General features: G+C 42.8%; 2 protein-coding genes and 1 long non-coding RNA gene across 18 annotated transcripts in view; 1 reads left to right on the forward strand and 2 right to left on the reverse strand.

Moving 5' to 3' along the window:
* kat6b (K(lysine) acetyltransferase 6B) overlaps positions 1–7,723 on the reverse strand; it is a 145,972-nt gene extending 138,249 nt beyond the window's left edge. For 2 of the 6 annotated variants that reach the window (XM_069885260.1, XM_069885255.1), the window contains exons 1-2: positions 6,369–6,984; positions 4,944–5,820 (exon numbers count right to left, since the gene is read on the reverse strand). In XM_069885260.1, coding sequence (XP_069741361.1) covers positions 4,944–5,564 — 621 coding nt within the window. In that variant the 5' untranslated portion in view covers positions 5,565–5,820; positions 6,369–6,984. The other 4 variants (XM_069885257.1, XM_069885259.1, XM_069885256.1 and 1 more) reach the window with 4 other exon arrangements.
* Positions 6,680–21,321, forward strand: part of LOC138736196 (uncharacterized) — a 64,530-nt gene continuing 49,888 nt past the window's right edge. For 2 of the 3 annotated variants that reach the window (XR_011340140.1, XR_011340139.1), the window contains exons 1-2: positions 6,680–6,810; positions 9,136–9,230. This is a non-coding gene — a long non-coding RNA (uncharacterized lncRNA). The remainder of the gene's footprint in view (positions 6,811–9,135; positions 9,231–21,321) is intronic. The other variant, XR_011340141.1, reaches the window with a different exon arrangement.
* The window catches only part of LOC138736190 (adenosine kinase-like), a 113,575-nt gene continuing 110,297 nt past the window's right edge, over positions 18,044–21,321 (reverse strand). For 8 of the 9 annotated variants that reach the window (XM_069885281.1, XM_069885279.1, XM_069885280.1 and 5 more), the window contains one exon: positions 18,044–18,883. In XM_069885281.1, coding sequence (XP_069741382.1) covers positions 18,759–18,883 — 125 coding nt within the window. In that variant the 3' untranslated portion in view covers positions 18,044–18,758. The remainder of the gene's footprint in view (positions 18,884–21,321) is intronic. The other variant, XR_011340136.1, reaches the window with a different exon arrangement.

Below are 21,321 nucleotides of genomic sequence, written 5' to 3' on the forward strand. Positions count from 1 at the left end.
ATTAGTGCCATTACATTGTAAACAACATCAAAAGTTCATTCTTTCTATTTCAGCAGGTAGATGCTGAAATCTTAAGCAAACAAAAAGCTGCTGGAGGATAGATCCTTGAAGGTGGGGGGAGGGAGGGGAGATAGGAGGGGGGATCTTAGAGAGAAAGATTGATGCACATCGACAACTGCATTGCCGCTATCTCATGTGCCAATGCAGTTTGACAATTTTGTCAACTTCAATGCCAACATACACTCACCACTTAAAATTTTACAGGACTATTTCAGACAGATCTCTCCCTCTTCTGCACTTCCTGAGAAGATGGAGGCAGGCAAAGGCTACCGGCCACTATCTTGCCAACTTTTACAGGTGCTCTATTGAGAGCATCCTGGTTGGCTGCATCACAGTGTGGTATGGTTGCCGAAGAGCATTAAATCAGAGGTCAAGCCACAGGACCGTAAGAGCAGCAGAGAGGATCACTAGGGTCTCTCTCCCCTATCGATGTGATCTACCAGGATCGTTGATTGAAGAGGGCATGTAAAATCGTTAAGAACTTATCAACCTGCACATGCATCTTCTCGTTACTCCTGTCGGGAAAGAGATACAGAAGTATCAGAGCCAGAACTACCAGGCTAAGATACAGCTTCTTTCCACGGGCAGTAAGACCGCTGAATGACCGATAAACCATTCATACAATCTCTCCGAGACTTACTATTTAACAATATTTGGAACCATAGAAGATTACAGCACAGAAACAGGCCTCTTTGACCCTTGTCTGTGCCGAACCATTTTTTTTTGCCTAGTCCCACTGACCTGTACCTAGTCAATAGCCCTCCATACTTCTCTAATCCACATACCTGTCCAAATACTTCTTAAGTGTTAAAATTTAGTCCACATTCACCACTTCATCTGGAAGCTCATTCCACGCCCCCATCACTCTCTGTGAGAAGATGTCCCCCCCTAAACTTTTCCCCTTTTACTCTTAACCCATCTCCTCTGGTTTGTATCTCATCTAACCTCAATGGAAAAGCCTACCTACATTTACTCCTGTCTACCCCCCTCATAATTTTAAATACCTCTATCAAATCTCCCGTCATTCTTATATGCTCGAGGGAATAAAGACCTCACCTATTTAATCTTTCTCTGTAACTCAGTTTCTGAAGTCCTGGCAACATCCTAGTAAATCTTCCCTGCACTCATTCTATCTTATTGATATCTTTCTTGTATTAAGGTGACCAAATATTGATGACTTAACCATTGTCACACTAATAATGAACACTACTCTGCAGAAACTGAGCATCTCTGTTTCCCATATAACAATGATTACATAAAGAATAATTCGTTAACTGTTTATTTCAATAACCCAACCTAAAGGAAAATGCTTTCAAAATATGAGTTCTTTATTCTCTGCGTCAATTATAATTTCCATCATATTTTCCATATCATCATCAAGCATGCAGAAACAACCTACAGAGAAGGGGTTTGAGATGGAATTAAACTTTGATACACAAAACCCATTTCCAGGGTTTGGATGAAGCTTACTTTGAGGGGGATTAAGATGCATAATGTTTACACTCAAGTCACTGATTATGCTTGGTAATCACAAAGCAAGCAAATGAAACAGAACAAAAGAAAACTGCTGGCACGATTAGCATAGCAGTTAGTAAAATACTATTGCAGTCCCAGCAACCCGGGTTAGAATCTGGCAGTCTGCAAAGAGTTTGGATGCTCTCCCCATGTCTATGTGGGTTTTGTCCAGGTGCTCCAGTTTCCTCCCATCCTCCAAATAACATGTACAGTGTTTGTAGGTTAATTACCATGCTGTATCTCTAAATTACAAAGATAAAAACTGCAGCTGCTGGAATCTTGAGCAAAAAAATGAGCTGTGAGAGAGGAACTAAGCAGGTTTTGCACCATCCATGGTTACTACTCAGTCAAAATTTCAGGTCAGGACTTTTTAAAATCAAGACTAAAGTGGGAAAGGGAGATGTAGCAAGGACTGGAAGAAGCTGGAGAGGGCTGAGATGATAGGATATTGGAGAAATGGGAGAGGTCGAGGGACCACCAAGAGAGGAAAGGATTATAGAGAAAAGTAAGGAACATTTAAAGAAGAGATGGAAAAAATGGGACCACATGGAGATTAAAGTTACCTAATATAAGAAAGTATGATGTGCATATATTGGATTTAAGGCTGTTTAGAAGGAATATGTGTTGTTCCTCAGGTTTCTGCTTGGCCTCACCCTGGAATTGGATGAGGACAGATCTATCTGTGTTGAGAAGGGGAGAATAATTAAAATGATCATCTACTGGAAGTTAAAAGTTTCAACCCAAAGACAGACCACTGATGTTCGACGAAGTAGTCACCCAAACTACATTTACTCTCACTGATGTAGAAAAGGGAGCCACACTGAGTACACTGAATATTCAACATTGAAGAGTTCAAATTACAAAACCTATAATTGAGGCTTCGTGATTCTTAGCTTGTTGCAAACAGTATTGATGGCCACCATAATTTTAAAATAACAGTGACGAGAACAAAACATCAAAAGCATTACAATGAAGTTCTCAGCTGAGTTGCATTTACAAACAGGTATTTTGTTTCACAAGTAACATGAAGAATCAGATTTTAAAATATTGATTATTGCAATTGATGAATTGATATTTGCTGCAGATTCCACAATCAGAAGATTCTATAAATTTCATTGCTTTCAGAGTAATTATTTAAAATTTATGCATTTTCACTGGGGCAAAGGTGCTGGAAGCACCTTTTTAATTGCAGAGGGATTTACCCATTAAATCGACAACCTGGCAATTTAAGGGAGATCCCGCCCCCACAACGACACATCACATACCCACCAGAAGACGCTGGATGTTTGGATGCTGGCTGCCCGGTGACTCGTGGGCATTTTCATTTTCAAATTGCCTGTGGATGTGACCGAGGTAAGTTTAACTGGGTTCCTGACTTCTGAGGGGTTGACCAGGTCAGACCCTTTCTAACTGCTGCATAACTGAGGCACTAACCGGGCAAATTGCCCAGTTAACCCCATTTCACACAGCAGTTTGAAAGGGCCTAATCATACCACAGTACCTGACAAGGAAGTTGAGCCTGCTGGGTCTAAACACTCCCCTCTGCAAATGGATTCTTGACCTCCTGTCAGGGAGACCTCAGGCACTCTGGATCGGTAACAACTTCTCCAAGACTATCACATTGAGCATGCCCCCCCCACCCCAGGGCTATGTGGTGAGTCTACTGCTGTTCATTCTACTGACCTACAAAACAACCAACAACCTGTATCTGAACGCAAAAGAGATGGTTGTCGACTTCAAGAGGACCTGGGGAGGACCATACTCTGCTGACAGTGACCTCCACCGTCGAGGTCATCAAGAGTATCAAGTTCTTTGGATGCACTTGGTGGAGAGACTCACATTGTCCCTTAACACAAGCTCCAAGAAAGTCCAGCAGCGCTTCTACTTCCTGCAAAGGCTGAGGAAAGTTCATCTTCTCCCTCTATCCTCACAACGTTCTATAGAGGATGTACTGAGAGCATCCTGTGCAACTGTATCACGGCCTGGTTTGGAAACTGTACCTCCTCTGACCGCAAGACCCTGCAGAGGACAGGCTCTCCACCTGGCATGAAGGACATTTACAACACTCAATGAAGGTGAAAGACAATAAACATTGTGAAGGACTCCACTCACCCCATTTGGTAGGAGGTACTGCAGCACTCAGACCCTTATGTTCAGATTTGGCAACAGCTTTTCCCCCAAGCCATCAGATTCCTGAACTCCCAGAACATTTGGGGATAGGGTACCGTGAACTGTTACTGTATATGTCTTAATATTTTAAACTGTTTAACTTCTATTCTTATATTTATGTAAATATGCTCCCTGGTCCTGGAGAAACATTATTTCATCTTTACCGTGCGAGCAGGGTATGGACAACAAATACAGGTGACTTGACTTGATAATTACTTTGCCAACCTGCTTCCAAAACATTCCTTCAACTTGCTAATCACTGATATCATCACGAGCAGAAAATGCTGTTGCTTTTGCTTACGCACTTGGTTATGATGCTTCAAAGCTTTGGCAAAAGTGTTTTTTGTGACATTCTGTATGATCAGAAATAAAAGTCCATGTTCTATAAAATTTTCCCAGCATTATCACAATTCTTTATCCCTCAGACAATTTGTCAAACATATTTCATTAGTTTTTTTTTTAGACCTTACTGCATGCAAATTGTTGCCACATTTGCCGAGGTAATAGTGACATTTCAAAAGTAATTTAATTGGCTTTGATCATCCTTGAGATCCTGAAACAATGATGCATACCGTAGAAACAGCATTCTTTTCCTTCTTTTGCAATACCCTGCAATGTGTTGATAGAATAGTCCAAGAAAATGAAAGGCAAGTTCAGCCAACTCATTTGAAGTCTCCTTAACCTTTGACCTTTAGGGGTCAAACTTTTCATAATAGGTGAACTCAGCAAATATTCATTTGTAATTAATCACAGTCCTCTTAGGTACACAAGAACAACCACTTTCCTGGGAGCTTACAGTGATTAATGGATCCTCAGCACCTCTTCTGATCATTTAAAAACAATCCATTTGTTAAATGCCTCTTTAATTCTTTTCAACAAGTCTGAAATCATTACATCATCATTCAGGGTTTGAACTGTGTAGAATTGAGTGGCCAACTATTTGAAAGTACAGCTCACCACACTAATAATGTGACTCTAAGACATCTATTGTTTCATTTAATCTTATTTGGAATTTTACCTGAAATGCACACACAAAATCTCAAATGTTTTCATGTAATCTGAGCTATTTGCTTTGATGATGCATCTTACTTCCGGATCCTTTATAACAACAGATCCTTGCATCAGTCACTTTTTTAAAAAACAGTTTAAAACTGAACAAGAGAAATGATTGGGTCATTTTTCCACCTCTTCATACTTACCTTTTCTTTTTCATGAGGAAGATGGTTGACTGGCAGAAGAGATGAAGGAGAAATATTGTATTTTGCTGCTCCTTTGCCTCCTGCACTCCCATAATTCACCTTGTAAAGTGGACCATCCTTTAATATTCTCCCATTATTCACAGCACGTTTGGTGGCTAACCTCAATCGCTGTTGAAAAGTGGAACTGCTGGTAATAGTATCCAAATCGCTCTGGCTTCTCAAATATTTTTCTATGTTCTTTAGTGAGGAACCATTTGGTTCTGCCAATCCTTCAACTGCTCTCTTGAGTATCTTATTCCAGTCCACGTTACTTAGATCAATACAATTTCTGGATGTACATCCTTGTGTGGATTTTGAAAGACTGCACGGTTTAACAGGTGTAAAACGCCCAGGTTTTTCTGGATCCTTGTAGGATGAAAGCCCCTTGTTTGTAACTTTCAGTATAGTACCATCTTTCACACTGAGCTCTAAATGCTCCAGAACAGTGTTTCTATCTAATCCATGTGAAGAAGATACTGCATGACAAATTCTCTCTTCCGATGGTCTTTGCTTTTGCTTTTTCACCTTCTGGATAGCTTCTAGAATCCATTCAGTGTACAATGGGTTTGCAAGTTTTACCATGGTTGACCATAGGTTGCTCAAACAAGATTCAAGGCAAATAAGTTACTCCTCCACTCTTTGTTCAAGCAGTTCCATGCCATGATTCAAAAGCTCTTCATAATTCACCAAAGGAACGACTAGAACAGGTTTTGGCGCTGACATCTGCAACATGCTTGTCAGTCAAAACTATCAATCAAAACACGTCAGTGAATAAAAAGACTAATCTTCTGCAGGTTCAACAAACAGGTTTCCAAAGGACTCTCACTAGTCATTAATCCTGTAAAGCAAAAGGAAAACAATATTAAACGTGGCCTGTGCACAAAACATCAAAGTCAGAGTAGCAGGTGGAAAAGTCCACAATACTGGCCAGTTATTCTCTCTACATATCAATGTGGTGATCAGTTTGGCAAGCTGAAATCCCTCCTGTTTACAAGAGATTGTCATCCCGGTAAATACACGTGCAGTGCAGCGGGTGCCCTCCGTCTGCCGGCGGACAGGGACATGGAGCGATGCGTCGATCCCCTGCCAGACCGGAGTGGGAGGGAGTGGGGGGGGGTAGGGGGTAAGACAGCAGCTCACGGTGAGCCTCAGTGGCAAAGTCTGTCTGCCCCGGCACAGGCGGTGACAGCAAAAGACAGCGATCATCTTCTCCCTGCACCACACTGTGGGCACCGGGGGCTGGCAGGCGGCACGGACGGGCCTCCTAAGCGAGCCAGCCCGGCACCGAGAAGCCGCCTGCAGCGCCCGACACCGAGCGCCATCGCAGCCAACCGCTTGCAGCAGACGGTCATCCCGCGAAACATCAGAGCTCCCCTCCCTTCGCACCTTCCCTCAGGGCTGAGCGTTACGCCGGCCGAGGCAGAGGACAGCGGGCGCCATTTTGTCAGCAGGATGGGCCAGCAGAGCTGAGCAGTGGCCGACATGACGCTCATTACCGCCGAATGGAGTCCCATTCCGGGCCGGCGCACAACTTCCCGCCCCTGCGCTCCCCTCATTCGTCAACTACCACCCAGTCTTCGGACCGATAACACCTAGCGGTTGGGCCGATGCCCCGCCAATCAACGTGACGCCACCGATGCACGCGGAGCGCAGGTGCAGTTGGCTCGCACCATTACATCATGCACGGTGGGGCGGTTGGCTGAGTGCGCTTGCGCGAGGTGCCCGGCTCTTTCCCCCCCGCCCCCCCCCCACCCCCCTCTCCTACCCCGGGACCGCGAATCGTCCGAAGCCCCGAGGGGAAGGCGGGACAGTGACAGCATGAACACCGGTAAAAATTCGCCAAACAACGGAGGGTCTGCCGGTGCCAGCGATCGGTCTCCCCTTCTCTATCAAACGCTGAAGCACCGCTGGCTCAGCGCGGACCAGGCGGCGGGAGCGAGAGGTTGGGTTCGGAGCGGGCCGTGTGAGGGTCACCGCCGCCGCTGTAAAGGCCGGCGGGCGGAGTGATTTTACCCACCCCCATCGCACTCCGCCTCGCAACCGCTGGTTTCGCGTCTCCATACGTGCGCAACGTAGTTCCCGCCGGGCGGCCTGTTGCCCCCGCTGGCCGGATGGTGCCTCAGCTCCAGCTGGACGCTGGGGGCTGAATGTTCCCTTCCCTCCCCACCCCCCCCCCCCCCCAAGTAAAATATTTATTTCCGTGAACACACCCGAGCCCCATTGGAGGGGATGGGGCTGCTGGGCCGCCAGCTGTCCAGCCGCCGGCGCCGGGTGACAGATGGGGGAGCGGGCAGAACCGCAGCGGCCTCCCCTCCCCCGTCCCACCCAGAGACGGCCACACCAAACCTGACAAAGTGAGCGTCCTCACATTAATTAGAGCACTGAACGTTTGTTCCATCGAAACATCCAGGACATTTTCAATCCCTCAATGCTCAAGTCAGAGGTTCCCGGCGTCCGAAAGAGGAGTGGGAAATGTCACATCCCACATATCTGCTGGGATGAAGTGCTCTGAGAGGCTGGTCATGGCCAGAAATTAGCCTGTACCTAATCAAAGATCTGGACCTACTGCAATTTGCCTACCTTCACAATCACTCCACAGCAGATGTAATGTCGCTGGCTCTCCTCTCAGCTCTGGATCACCTGGAAAACAGCAACTCATACACACGACTGCTCTTCATCGATTACAGCTCAGCTTTCAACACCCTTATTCCCTCAGTGCTGGTCAAGAAGCTCCAAACCTTCAGCCTCTGCAACAGGAACCTTGACTTCCTCATTGGAAGACCGCAGTCAGTATGAATTGGAAACAACGTCTCCTCAATGACAAATCAACACAGGCACACCTCAAGGATGCACACTTAGCCCACTGCTCCATTCACTCTACACCCATGACTGTGTGCTAGGTCCAATTCAAATGCTATTGACAAATATGTTGATAACACCACAGTTGTTGGCAGAATCACAGACTGCAATGAGGAAGCATAGAGGAGGGAGTTAGATCAGTTAGTTGAGTAATGTAACACTAACAATCTGTACTCAAGATTAGCGAAACCAAGGAGCTGATTGTGGACTTTAGGAGGAAATCAGGAGAACATGAACCATCGAGGTCAGCAGTAGAGAGCGTCCAGAACTTCAAACTCATGGGTGTCATCATCTCAAAGGATCTGTTCTGGACCCTCCATGTCAATGCAATCATCAACACTCGCCAGCAGCCATACTTTGTGAGGAGTTCAGGGAGATTCGGTAGGTCACCAGAGACTCAAACCTCAACATATGTACTGTGGAGAGCATTCTGGCTGGTTGCATCTCTGTCTGGTACAAAGGTCCCAACGATCAGGACAAGAAAAAAATCCAGAAGGGTTTTAACTTGGCCTGCGACATCACGAGAACCAGTGTTCACTCCATGGAGGACATCAACAAGAGGCAGAATCTTAAGAAAGCTGCCTCTGTCCTCAAGGACACCCCACCACCCAGGCCATGCCCTCTTCACCCTGCTACCATCGGGGAAAAGATACAAGAGCCTGAAGATGAGAACTTAGCGCCACAAGGACAGCTTCTTCCCCACTGCCATGATTTCTTGAATGACCGATGAGCCATAATCTTATAACCACCTTACTTTTACTTTTTTTGCATTATTTTTATTTATTTTGTAAGCTGGTTTATATTGAATGTTTACACTGTGATGCTGCCACAAAACACATTTTGTGATGTAGTCATGACAATAAATTCTGATATTGAATCATTGTAGTTTGTATAAATGTCAAACAATGGTATTCATAGTTCAAATGGATAAAACGATAAATATGCATTTATTGATTATGGTGAGTTTATTGTCATTACAAGTGTGATGAACAGATGCACATAAATTCTTATTTGCTGCAGCTGTAAAGGTAGGCAAGATAGTCCAATGAAAATAGTAAAAATTACTACAATATTGCCAAGGCCAAAAAAGAGATATTAAACATAAAATTAGAAATAAATATTCTCTGTTGCAGTATGTGCAAGAAAATAGGGCAGATTTATTGGGAGTCCTAGAGTTAGGGTAATGGCTGGGGTTAGGGTAGAATGAGGAACTTCAAAAGCCTTTCAGCGGTTGGGAAACAATTATTGAACCTAAAGGTGCTGGTCTTCAGCTTTTTGTTCTTTCTGCCTGCAGGTAGCAGTAAGAAGAAATTGCAACCATAGTGATGGGGATCCTTTGTCTGCCTTCTTGAAGCAATGCTTCACAGAGATGCGTTTAATAAACAGGAGGTCAGTGTCTTGCGATGTATTTGACTAGGTTTGCCACTTTCCGCAACCTTCAGTTTCCAAACGAGCAATGATGCAACTTTCCACAGTACATTTGGAGGAATTCATTAAAGTTTTTGACATGCCAAATCTCCTCATACCTGTGAGTAGAGGCACTGGCATGTCATCTTCAGAGCTGGAGGTGTTGTGGAGGTTACAACAGGATATAGACAGAATTGGGTGGTGTCAATCTGAATAAGTAGGAGGCTTTGGAAGGCTGAACTTTGGAGGTGGGGTACTCAGTTAATATAAGTAGTCCCCGATTTATGACTGTAATGGGGACCAAAGAATTGGTCGTATCTTGGAATGGACGCAAGTTAGAATTGTGTCCACATGTGGAATACTGAAATTTTTAAATTAAATCTTTTTTTCATCGTACATTTGACGATAACACCTTAAAGCTTCCTGCATATCAACCTTGGTGAATCCACATTCTGGTCAATGCTTACCTTGTTAGTCAGCTTTCTGGGGGTGGGCCTGGCCAACATGATTCCTGTCACCATGTGCAAGTCTTCGGTTGGCACATGCGTGAGACTTCAGTAGGTTCAAATATTGGAGTTCAGTTGGCGTGTGTGTGAGAGTAAAGCGTCCTAACAATATTGAAATCACATTCTTAACTCTTGCACATGCGCTAATTGAACTGCAAAACGCAAACCCACTGCAAATGCATGGTAAATTTATGTATTGGGAGTTCAGTTGGCACATGTACGAGAGTTAAGGTCGCAAATTAAATATCAGTGCACTTAACTCTTGCGCATGTGCCAATTGAACTCCGATATATGAATCCACCGCGCATGCGCCTACCGAAGACTCGTGCATTTACTCAGGAATCAAGATGGCTGAGCCCAGCCCCAGGACACCAACTAACAAGGGAAGTACATACATTTTGGCTCTTACATGCCCTGTCTCCCTGTTATAGTTTGTGAAATACAACATAAACCACATAAATTTGATATTTTAATATATTTATAAAAAAATTTGATCATATGTGCAGATGGTCATAAGTCGGGGACTACCTGTAACAGGATTCTTGTGCGGATGTTATGGTTCAGGTCCATAGATCCCTCAAGTTTGAAAGGGTGATTAAAAAGGCATATGGAGTGTTGGCCTTCGTGAGTTCAGGAGCCAGGAGGAAATGGCAGCACTATAAAACTGGTTAGACCAAACTTGGGAATATTGCATTAAGCTATAGTCTTCTCATTATATGAAGCATGTCTATGCTTTGAGAGGGTGCAGAGATTTCCCAGGATCGGAGAACGTATCCTATGAAGCAAGGCTGATAGAGCTAAAGGCTTTTCTTTGGACTGATGAAGGATGAGGAGTAATAAAGGAGGTCTAGGAGTAATAAAGGAGGGGTGTAGATAGGGTGGATAACTAGGACTTATTTCCCCAGGGCAAAAATAGCAAAGAGGGAATTTTAGGTTTTTGGAGGAAAATTTAGAGGATATGACAGAGCTAAGTTTTTTTTTACATCGAGAAGTAGGTGCCTGGAATGCATTGGTGGAATTTTCTTTTTTTCTTTGGCTTGGCTTCGCGGACGAAGATTTATGGAGGGGGTAAAAGTCCACGTCAGCTGCAGGCTCGTTTGTGGCTGACAAGTCCGATGCGGGACAGGCAGACACGGTTGCAGCGGCTGCAGGGGAAAATTGGTTGGTTGGGGTTGGGTGTTGGGTTTTTCCTCCTTTGCCTTTTGTCAGTGAGGTGGGCTCTGCGGTCTTCTTCAAAGGAAGTTGCTGCCCGCCAAACTGTGAGGCGCCAAGATGCACGGTTTGAGGCGATATCAGCCCACTGGCGGTGGTCAATGTGGCAGGCACCAAGAGATTTCTTTAGGCAGTCCTTGTACCTCTTCTTTGGTGCACCTCTGTCACGGTGGCCAGTGGAGAGCTCGCCATATAACACGATCTTGGGAAGGCGATGGTCCTCCATTCTGGAGACGTGATGACCCACCCAGCGCAGCTGGATCTTCAGCAGCGTGGACTCGATGCTGTCGACCTCTGCCATCTCGAGTACTTCGACATTAGGGATGAAAGCGCTCCAATGGATGTTGAGGATGGAGCGGAGACAACGCTGGTGGAAGCGTTCTAGGAGCTGTAGGTGATGCCGGTAGAGGACCCATGATTCAGAGCCGAACAGGAGTGTGGGTATGACAACGGCTCTGTATACGCTTATCTTTGTGAGGTTTTTCAGTTGGTTGTTTTTCCAGACTCTTTTGTGTAGTCTTCCAAAGGCGCTATTTGCCTTGGCGAGTCTGTTGTCTATCTCATTGTCGATCCTTGCATCTGATGAAATGGTGCAGCCGAGATAGGTAAACTGGTTGACCGTTTTGAGTTTTGTGTGCCCGATGGAGATGTGGGGGGGCTGGTAGCCTGAAGAAAACTGAGGTCCTCCATCAGCCAGCTCCCCACCATGACTACCAGCCCCCCCACATCTCCATCGGGCACACAAAACTCAAAACGGTCAACCAGTTTACCTATCTCGGTGGAATAGCTGGTACAATAAAGACAAAAAAAACTCTTAGATAGGCACATGGCTCTAAGAAAAAGAGGGTTATGGGTGTGAGGTGGGAAAAATTAGATTGTTGCGTGTAGGTTTATATAGGCTGATCCAACATCGTGGCTGAGGGCCCTGTAGTGTGCAGTAATGTTGTATGTCTATTATTGACCTGACAAGAGTTCTTAACTGCGGGGAGATTATTTGTCAATCTTCATTACTGGGCTTTTTCTAAATAATCCCTATTTTTTTTTGTAATTCTTTATTTATTGCACTATGAACCATATCAACCAATATATTTACAGATGAATCTCTTTAAATATTCAGTGACATTTTCTCTTTTTTTCCCCATCCCTCCCTTCCCCCTTCCCAACCCCCTCCAAAAACAGTAAATATTGAACATGTAAAATACAATAAAACAATATCTTTATACAAAAGGAATACAAACAAAAAAGACATATCATCTACTTATTCACATTAAATCTGATCGAGTTTATTTTAGGTGGTGGTGGTCCAAGGCCTGCTCTTTCTGTTATGTTCCATACATGGTTCCCAGGTTTTTTTCAAACATTGTAACTTTGTCTTTTAAATTATATGTGATTTTTTTTCCCATTGGGATACACTTAAACTTGGTTATATATTCCATTAATGTTTATAGTCATATAGTCCAACATGGCCATCTTGTATCTTTATTTTCACTTCTTTTCTGCCTCTTCACCACCTCCATCCCCTTTTTTTCCAGTACCGTTTTTTAAGTTTTCCTTTTTAATCTCAATATATGACAACGCACTTAAGACATGAAATTCCCCAACAATCCCCACAAGCAATAACCCTTTAACCCCAAATAAACCTCCCCTCCTTGGATTGCCTCCTGTAACCTTGACGGCAACCACAACTCCCCTTTCCATTCAGTTTGTGAACTTACTCGCAAGCGTCAACCGATTTCACAGTGACCATTATTCTCCCACCCCCAGCCCAGAGAACACTATTTTCCTATACTTATAACAAAGCTTTTTTTTTCCCCTTCTCTTATCCATCTTTAAATCTTTATATATACATTATCCTTACTATATATTTTTGTATATTTTCTTGCCGGTCATCCTTCTTGTCATTCCTCCTCCTCTCCTCCTGTCCTGCAAATGTTCAGCAAATTCTTGGGCTTTCTTTGGGTCTGAGAACAGTCTATTCCGTTCCCCAGGAATAAATACTTTGAGTACTGCTGGATGTCTTAATATAAAGTTATACCCTTCTTTCCATAAGATTGTTTTCGCTGTGTTGAATTTCTTCCTCTTCTTGAATAAAAGTTCGAAGCTTGTGTCCGGGTAAAAAAATATTTTTTGTCCCTTATATTCCAAAGGCTTATTGTCTTCTCTTTCTTGCGTGCTCCAGTATGTTTTCTCTTGTCATATATCTTAGAAATTTTACCAATATGGATCTCAGTTTTTGATGTGGCGGCTGTTTCAGTACAGGCGCTCTATGCGCCCTTTCGATTTCTATTTCTTCATGTGAATCTGTCATTCCCAGCACTTTTGGGATCCATCCTTTTATAAATTCCTTCATATCTGACCCTTCTTTGCCTTCTTTCAGGCCCACTATTTTTATGCTGTTTCACTTACTGTAGTTTTCCAATACGTCAATTTTTTGACAATAAATCTTGTCTCTTTTAATTTTTTTTCACTCTTCCAACATCCCTCTTAATTCATTTATCTTGTTCCACATTTTCTACTCTTTTCCTTATTTTAGTCATGACCAACTCTAAGCTTTGCATTCTGTCTTCAGCTGTTTTCATTTTTCTTTTGATTGAACTAAATTCTAATGATGGCCATTCTTTTAAAGACCTCATTTGTTCTTCGAAAAAGGCTTTATCTAAACTTTGTCCACCACCTTCTTTCCTTTGAAATTCTTGGTCTTCTTCCTCCTCTTCTTCTGCATCTGTATCTACGTCTGTGTAATAATCCCTATTTTCAACAAATTTTAACACCGATAGCAGCCGCAGACCTCAATTTGAAGCTTCTCAAAAATATTGATCGACTAACCAACATGAAAAATACCATTGGATTTTTGAAATTCAATTGATATTGACTGTTCCTAACTCAATCACATTCATAAATTTAGCTACTGTTGAACATAAATGATTTTCTTTGGAGCACATTAGTTCATTCCTAATGAACTTGGCTTTGTTGCATCATAAGACAAAGTTGGAACCTCCTAGTTAAGTAATTTTACATTATGAATCATGCAGGTCCCAACTAAATGTAACATTAAGGTGGAAAAGATAATTGGAAAGAAATGTACAAGGATTTTTTTTCCTGACCACATAATTGGGCTCTCAGTCCATTGGTATTCAATTTTTCAAAAATAAAATTGGCTGGTACATAGCCACACTTGTTAAAATGATGAGGTACGTTTATGTTGAAAGTATCAAGAGTATATTTTTAAAAGCTAAAAGCGGATGAGAATATTCACATAACTGATACTACCTCTTGCAGTCAGTTGGTGCTCAGCTATAAACACGAACTGAACAAATTATAACTTCCTTGCACTGAGTTTTAACTTTTTTTAAAAAAGTGATATTATTAGATTTGCATCAGCAGTGAAGTTCATGTTGTCCTGTGAAACTAAATAATTTTATAATTTTCCAACCTTTTTAAATAAAGATCAGAAAATTAATTTTGCTTTTTGCATCAGTTTTTTTGGACACCCTGAGAGAAAGTCGAATAGAAAATAGGAGCCCAATGAGGCTTATTCAGATCCTGAAGTCACATCATTTGGTGAGTCTATCACTGAATCTTGGTACATGTGACATGTACATATTGGAAGTATTCACAACCATACTAGCCTGAATGCCTGAGGTCTGTAAATAGGTGCATGGTGCACTGCTGAGCTGCATCACCTTTCTGTCCAAAACTTAATAACTTAACAATCCAAAATTGAGAGACAAAAGGTTATTCTTCCCAAGGCTGATCTTATTAAGAATTTTAAAACTTTTGTTGATCATAGCAGAGAATTTACTCTGTATGAAAACTAATTTGTGGATTCTGAAGATAATGAAAATTGTCTTTAAACATTAGCGAGTAATTGGCCCTAGTACAATGAAATGTGCAAAATATTTCATTTGTGATATAACAGATATGATCTGATTTGGATGGTTTCACATACAGCCTTTCCCCTTCTTACCATCTTATGACCATCCTTGCATAAGACCCAAAAAATACAGCATGTTTCTGATTATCCGAAAACCACTTTTCCACAATTCTGTTATCCGCAAAGGTTTTCAGTGGCAACATGATATCACAAGTTGAAAATAAGTTATTTTTTTTAAAACCTGCCTTGCTCAACTGGAGCTCTGATGTGCTGTTAGAGCTATTTTGAATCCAATGGAGCTGTTGTTTACTCAAATGGGACTGACAGGATGTTAATGTCATTTTGAACCCAGCGGAGTTCTCTTGTAGTCACAGTAAGAATCAAACTTTATTGCATGCTTGAGAAACCTTCCCTTGTTTTTTGTTCTTTTTTTATGTTGACATGGTGACAGGCTATGATCAGAGCAGGGACCTTGGGCTTCCCGGGCAGGTTCAGCAACGGCAGTAGGGAGGTGTCAGGAATCAAAGTAGGGACTTCAGGCTTCCAGGCAGGTTTGGCAATGGGGAGGTGTTGGGGATCCGAGTGGGAACCTTGGGCTCCCCGGGCAGGTTCGACACAGCAATAGGGAGGTTTTGGGAGATCCGAGCGGGGACCTCAGGCTCCCAGGCAGGTTTGACACAGCAATGGGGAGGTGTTGGGGATCTGAGCGGGAACCTTGGGCTCCCCCAGGCAGGTTCAACACAGCAATAGGGAGGTTTTGGGAGATCCGAGCAGGAACCTTGGGCTCCCCGGGCAGGTTCGACACAGCAATAGGGAGGTTTTGGGAGATCCGAGCGGGAACCTTGGGCTCCCAGGCAGGTTGAGTTTGGGGGGGGGCTGTGGTGGTGTCAGGATCGGCAATGGCCAATACAATTTTCTGCTGCTTATGCTGGGCTGCTTAAAAGCATTTCTCAGATATCCAGAAATTGTAGTTAACTAATACACATCCGGTCCAGAGCATTTTGAATCATTGAAAACTTATTGCTCTGTATAAATTTTTAAATAATATATGCAAATATAAAAATTACACTTGGTCGTACGTCCACCAGTGCTTGCAGATGGTAGTGATCATTAGACGATATCATAGCATCTCTCAGTTGCCATTTGGTAAGTGCATGTTATTCAAGTAAATTAATGAATTTTCATGCTGAATTAAACCATTATTGTTTAAATAATGAAGATGACAAGCAAAAGGAAAAACACATCCCCTGCTGATAGATATGGCAAGAAGCCGAGAAAGACACTTGATTTGCAATTGAAAATTAAGGTAATCAAACAATATGAAGGAGGATAAAAAGGTTAATGTGATTGCACATGATCTACAGTTGTTCCATTCGACATTTTGGCAAGTATGAAGTCTATGATAATAACAAAGCAACGACAAAGGTCCATCCAAGAAATGGAAAAGTTAGATGTTGTAGATTAATGATAAAATTCAAAACGTGTACAGGTACCACTAAACTTACAATTTAGGTGAAGGCTCAAAGTCTTTTTAAGACCTGAAGAAGCAAGAGGGAGAGGATTACATTGAGAACTTCACAGCAAGTCATGGATGGTTCTTAGATTTAAAAGAAGATACAGCTTGCACAACATTCAAGTCACAAGAGAAGCAGCTGCTGAAAAGTTCATTGAAAGTTTGGATAAATTAATATGTGAAGAAGGATATCTACCTGAGTAAATTTTCAATGTTGATGAAACAGGACTTTTTTTGGACGAGGATGCTGGAACGAATGTACATTCATAAAGATGCTAAAATCATGTCAGGATTTAAGGAACGTATGACCTTGTTACTTGGAGGTAATGTTGCTGGTTTTAAGCTAAAGCCTTTCCCAATTTACCACTCCGAGAATCCCCATGCATTGAAAAACATTAATAAGTACACCCTGCCTGTCCACTACTGATCCAACCCCAAATCCTGGATGACTCAAGCTTTGTTTGAAGACTGGTCTATAAACTGTTTTATTCCCAGTGTTTGAGAATATTGCTTAGAAAATAGTATCTCGTTCAAGAATTTATTAACCTTAAGGCTTTTCAGGTGCATTCTCTGCTAAGTATGTGCCTGAAGAAGCAGAAGAGTCCCTTTAAATTGCAGTTCAGGTGGCAGCGTTGAAAGCGCAGCGCTGGCCACCTGAAAGGACAGCTGCGCCGGGATGCGCATCTGAGCGCATTCCGGCTCCTGTCCCTTGGGCTGTCAATTTAGGATGGTCGGCTGGCTGTCAGCGCAGGGACGTCCCCACACTGGGGCGGCCAGCGTGGGCTGTCAGCGCAGGGTCGCCCCCACACTGATCCCGCTACCCCACTCACGGGGCTGGAGCACCGGTGGGTGAGTACGGGGGCTGGAGTGGCCAGTGGGTGAGTACGGGGGCTGGAGCGGCCGGCTGGGGAGGAGGCTGGAGCGGCCGGGGGGGGGGGGGGGGGTAGATGGAGAAGGCTGGAGCGGCCGGTGGGGGAAGAGGAGGAGGTTGGAGCGGCCGGTGGAGGAGGCTGGAGCGGCTGGCGGGGTAGGAGGAGGAGGCTGGAGCGGCTGGCGGGGTAGGAGGAGGAGGCTGGAGCGGCCAGCGGGGAAGGATGAGGAAGGAAGCTGTAGCCTTCCCACAGCCGCATTTTGCCAATATATGCGGCTTTACGAGCGGGCCAATTGGCCACCTGAAAGTGCCTTCAGACAACGCCCCTGGACATCCCCTTTCATCCTGATGTTAGTGATATATTTGCCACCGAACACAACTTCTACCATTCAGCCAATCAATTGGGGACCAAAAGCAACTTTTAAAGCTTACAACCTTTGATCAACATTTGAGCAAGCCATAACAGTAACTGATAATGAGAAAGTATCGTTGAATGATTTTTGGAAATGTTACCAACATACTTGAATGCATCAAGAATATCGCAGCAGCATGGGAGAAGGTGACAAAAAATGCATGAATGAAATTTAGAAAAAATGAAGACTGACCACCCACAATTGCATTTATACATTGAGTAGGATAAAAAGAATGCTGTACGGGTATACGACTTCTACGTCCCACGCTAACATACGTCTGACTTGCGTCTATTTTGAGATCCAACTGGTTGGTCAGAATGGAACTCGGATGTATGTTGGGGAATGGCTATAAAATCAAATAAACATACAACTTCAATTCCTTCAATAATAGCACGAGACTAGAAAATATGCTAATTTTTTTTTATTGTAGATAGCAAATTATAAAGATAAGAAGGCTCTCATCTTCAGTTCATCTTTGAACTATCACAGAATCCAAACAACTACAGAGCATCAGAACTCTTAAAAACTCAGGATTTTCAGCTTTGATTTGGTATACCATAATAAGGAGTACCTGCATAAATATTTCTGTAACTTTATTTTCACTACACCTTTGTTTTTCAGAATGATCTTAAAAACAGAAAATACTGAGGTAATCTGCTGAACAGAAAACATGTTTGGATACCCCATGATCAAATATCACTTGAGATGTTACAATTACCACTTTGGGCTGAAATACCGTAGAAAACTAATTCTGCAGAAAAAAATTGTCATGTCAATGTAGTTTTGGCCACATGGTTTCACCTATCACCAATTCATACCATAATTACCACTAAGTATATAATATGAACCATTCAAGTGTTCACCATTAAAATCAACACTTCATGGTTTCATCAAGAGATGTAAACAATAGTTAAATTTTGAAGTTGACCATCAATTTGATCAAAATATTTCAGACCCTATACCATTTTTAAAATATGAATTTTAGTAATAGACCAACAAAAAATATGAAGCTTAATCCAGAATTTAAAGGAGGAAATAGGGAGTAGCTTTAAATGGACAGCTGTCCCTGCTGAGATTTGGCAAAGGGGATTTTGATCACCTATTTTCCATTAATTGAATTATCAATGAAAGTCCGGAGTTTCTGGGAATGTGCAGCCAGAACGCCTAATAATGACATTTGCTGCATAATGACCACCACGAATGCATTCCTCAAGAGGATGACCATAAAGTAGCTGTGATAAAAAACCTGCAGAGAAAAATAAGATAATGTCACTACTGTCAAGAGTGTTGATGAAGATTATATTAGCATCTGAATACCAAACATTATCTTTGGCCCTTCACAACCAGTCTGGGTTTTGTAATCTTGACCAAGTCTTCAATCGACTAAAATCAATTCAATGTAAAATTCCCGCTTATTTCACTGGGGACACAGTCAAACCTTTTCATACTTCACAAGAGGTAGTTTACTTTTATGAAATGATTTGAAGCAGAGTGAGTGACCCAGACCATAAGGAAGGAGCATCCAAATCAGGACAGCCAGGCTGGAAAATACTTTCTTCCTGCAGGTTTATTTAAATTTTATTTACAGCATGGTAGAAGCCAATTCTGGCCACCCATTTTTGCCCAATTAAGCCTACTACCCCATACGTTTTTGCAGGGTGGGAGGAAACTGGAGCACTCAGAAGAAACCCGTGCAGTCACACACAGGGAGAGCATATACATAGCATCAGATTCAAACTTGGGTCCCTAAAGTGTAATAGTGTCATGCTAACTGCCACCTGTGAGATTGATAGTATCTTGTAACCAAGTAAATTCCAAATATTTAAATGGTATCTGTGTGATATTTATGTGCTGTCTATTGTGGTCCAGACAAACGCTGTTTCATCTGGTTGTATGTGTACAATCAGATGATAATAAAATTAAACAAATAAATTTGTTTCGAGTTCAGATTTAAGGTATCAACTGGCACTTGTTTTTTTTTCTTGAACTGTATAGACAGCACATGATGCAAAGAAAATCTACAGCTGAGTTTAACTCCTCTGTCACATTGCTGATTACCAGCTTCCCTTTCCTGCTGTTAAATCAATACAGTGTTTGAGCAAACAGTATTGACGCTTCTTTAGAGTGGCCTATAACAGCTACTTGAAGCCTTGGTTAGAAATTACTTTTGTTATGGAGTAAACTGGCAAACAGTCGAATGTTACTGACAGTAAAGGGGAATCCATGTTTATTAAAGAAAGGAAATTTCAGATTTCATGGAATAGAAGGCCTCATCCGAGTAACAGATGTGGAGGAAATGTGAGGAAGGGATGGTGTCCTTCCAAAAGGCAGGGTTGGAGGAGATATAATCCAGGTAGCTGTGTGAGTTGGTGGATTTGTAATTGATGTCCATGGATAATTTGTCCCCTGAGATGGAGGCAGAGAGGTTACCGAAACAGTCCAGATAAACTTAGGAGCTGGGAGTAAGTTGGTAGTGGAAGTTAATGAAATTATCTTTCTGAATTTGTACCAGACATGGCACCAATGCAGTCATTGTAGCAGTAGAAGAATCCAAATTTCTTCCGTTTATAAATGTCAATTCCCCCTTACTGTATTGATAGGGAGGCCCAACACTATTGTAGCGCCAGCAACCTGGGTTCAAATCCAGTGCTGTCTGTGAGGAGCTTGCGTGTTCTCCCCATGTCTGTGGGCTTCCTCCTGGTGCTCTGGTTTCCTCCCACCCTCCCTCCAAAAATTGGGTTTGTAAGTTCATTTGTAAGTGCAGGGTCTTGGGAAAGAAGGGCGTGTTACCTTGCTGAATGCCAAAATTTAAAAGCCTGTATTTCTAGTACTTTTGCTTTGACTGTACCTCCCCCCCCCCCCCCCACCCCACTAGGCAGAACAAGGACAGATTTTATCCTCCACCAACTTCAGTGTGATCCCACTACCAGTCACATCCTCCCCTCTCCATCCTTATCCCCTTTCTGCAGAGATAAGTATTTTCAAGATTCCCTGGTTAACTCTTCCTTCCCAATTACTCTTCCAAACCTTTAGGCACTCCCCTACAATGGCATGTGTAGTTAGCGTCATACATTGTCAGAGTGATGCTATTCATAAACCAGAGGCGCAATACATTATATTCTTCCTGGGCAGCCTTAAACCTAACAGCAAGAATGTCGATTTTTCTAATTTTGGGTGACTAATTTTAGGTTTGCACTATTTCCATCTCTACTCATTCCTGTACTTTTTTTTTAACCCCTCTCTAACTTTACTTCCCCTCATTTGCTAGTCATCTCTCCCTTCACCTGTTTTTCCACCTCACACCTTCAGTCCTATACCCCAACACCTCTGGACCTTTCTCCCAGCTTTTTCTCCTTCCCTTGAGAGAAGTAACGAGTTCAGATCCAAAACACTAATTGATCATTTCTATTCTTGTCTGACCTGCTGAGTTCCTTGAGCAATTCTTTGTTTGCTCAGGATTCCATACCTGCAGCTAGAAGGTGCAGGAAAGGGTTCGAGGAGCAAGTCTAGCAATTAACAGCCTGTAAGTTTGACATCTGTGGTAGGTAAATTAATGGAAAGCGTTCTTAGAGACAGTATATATAAGTATCTGGAGAGACAGGGTCTGATCAGGGACACTCAACATAGAGTTGTGTGTGGAAGGTCATGTTTGACCAATCATGTTGAATATTTTGAAGAGGAGAC

The sequence above is a fragment of the Narcine bancroftii genome, chromosome 6 (assembly GCF_036971445.1).
Source record: "Narcine bancroftii isolate sNarBan1 chromosome 6, sNarBan1.hap1, whole genome shotgun sequence".
Classification (NCBI taxonomy): Eukaryota; Metazoa; Chordata; class Chondrichthyes; order Torpediniformes; family Narcinidae; genus Narcine; species Narcine bancroftii.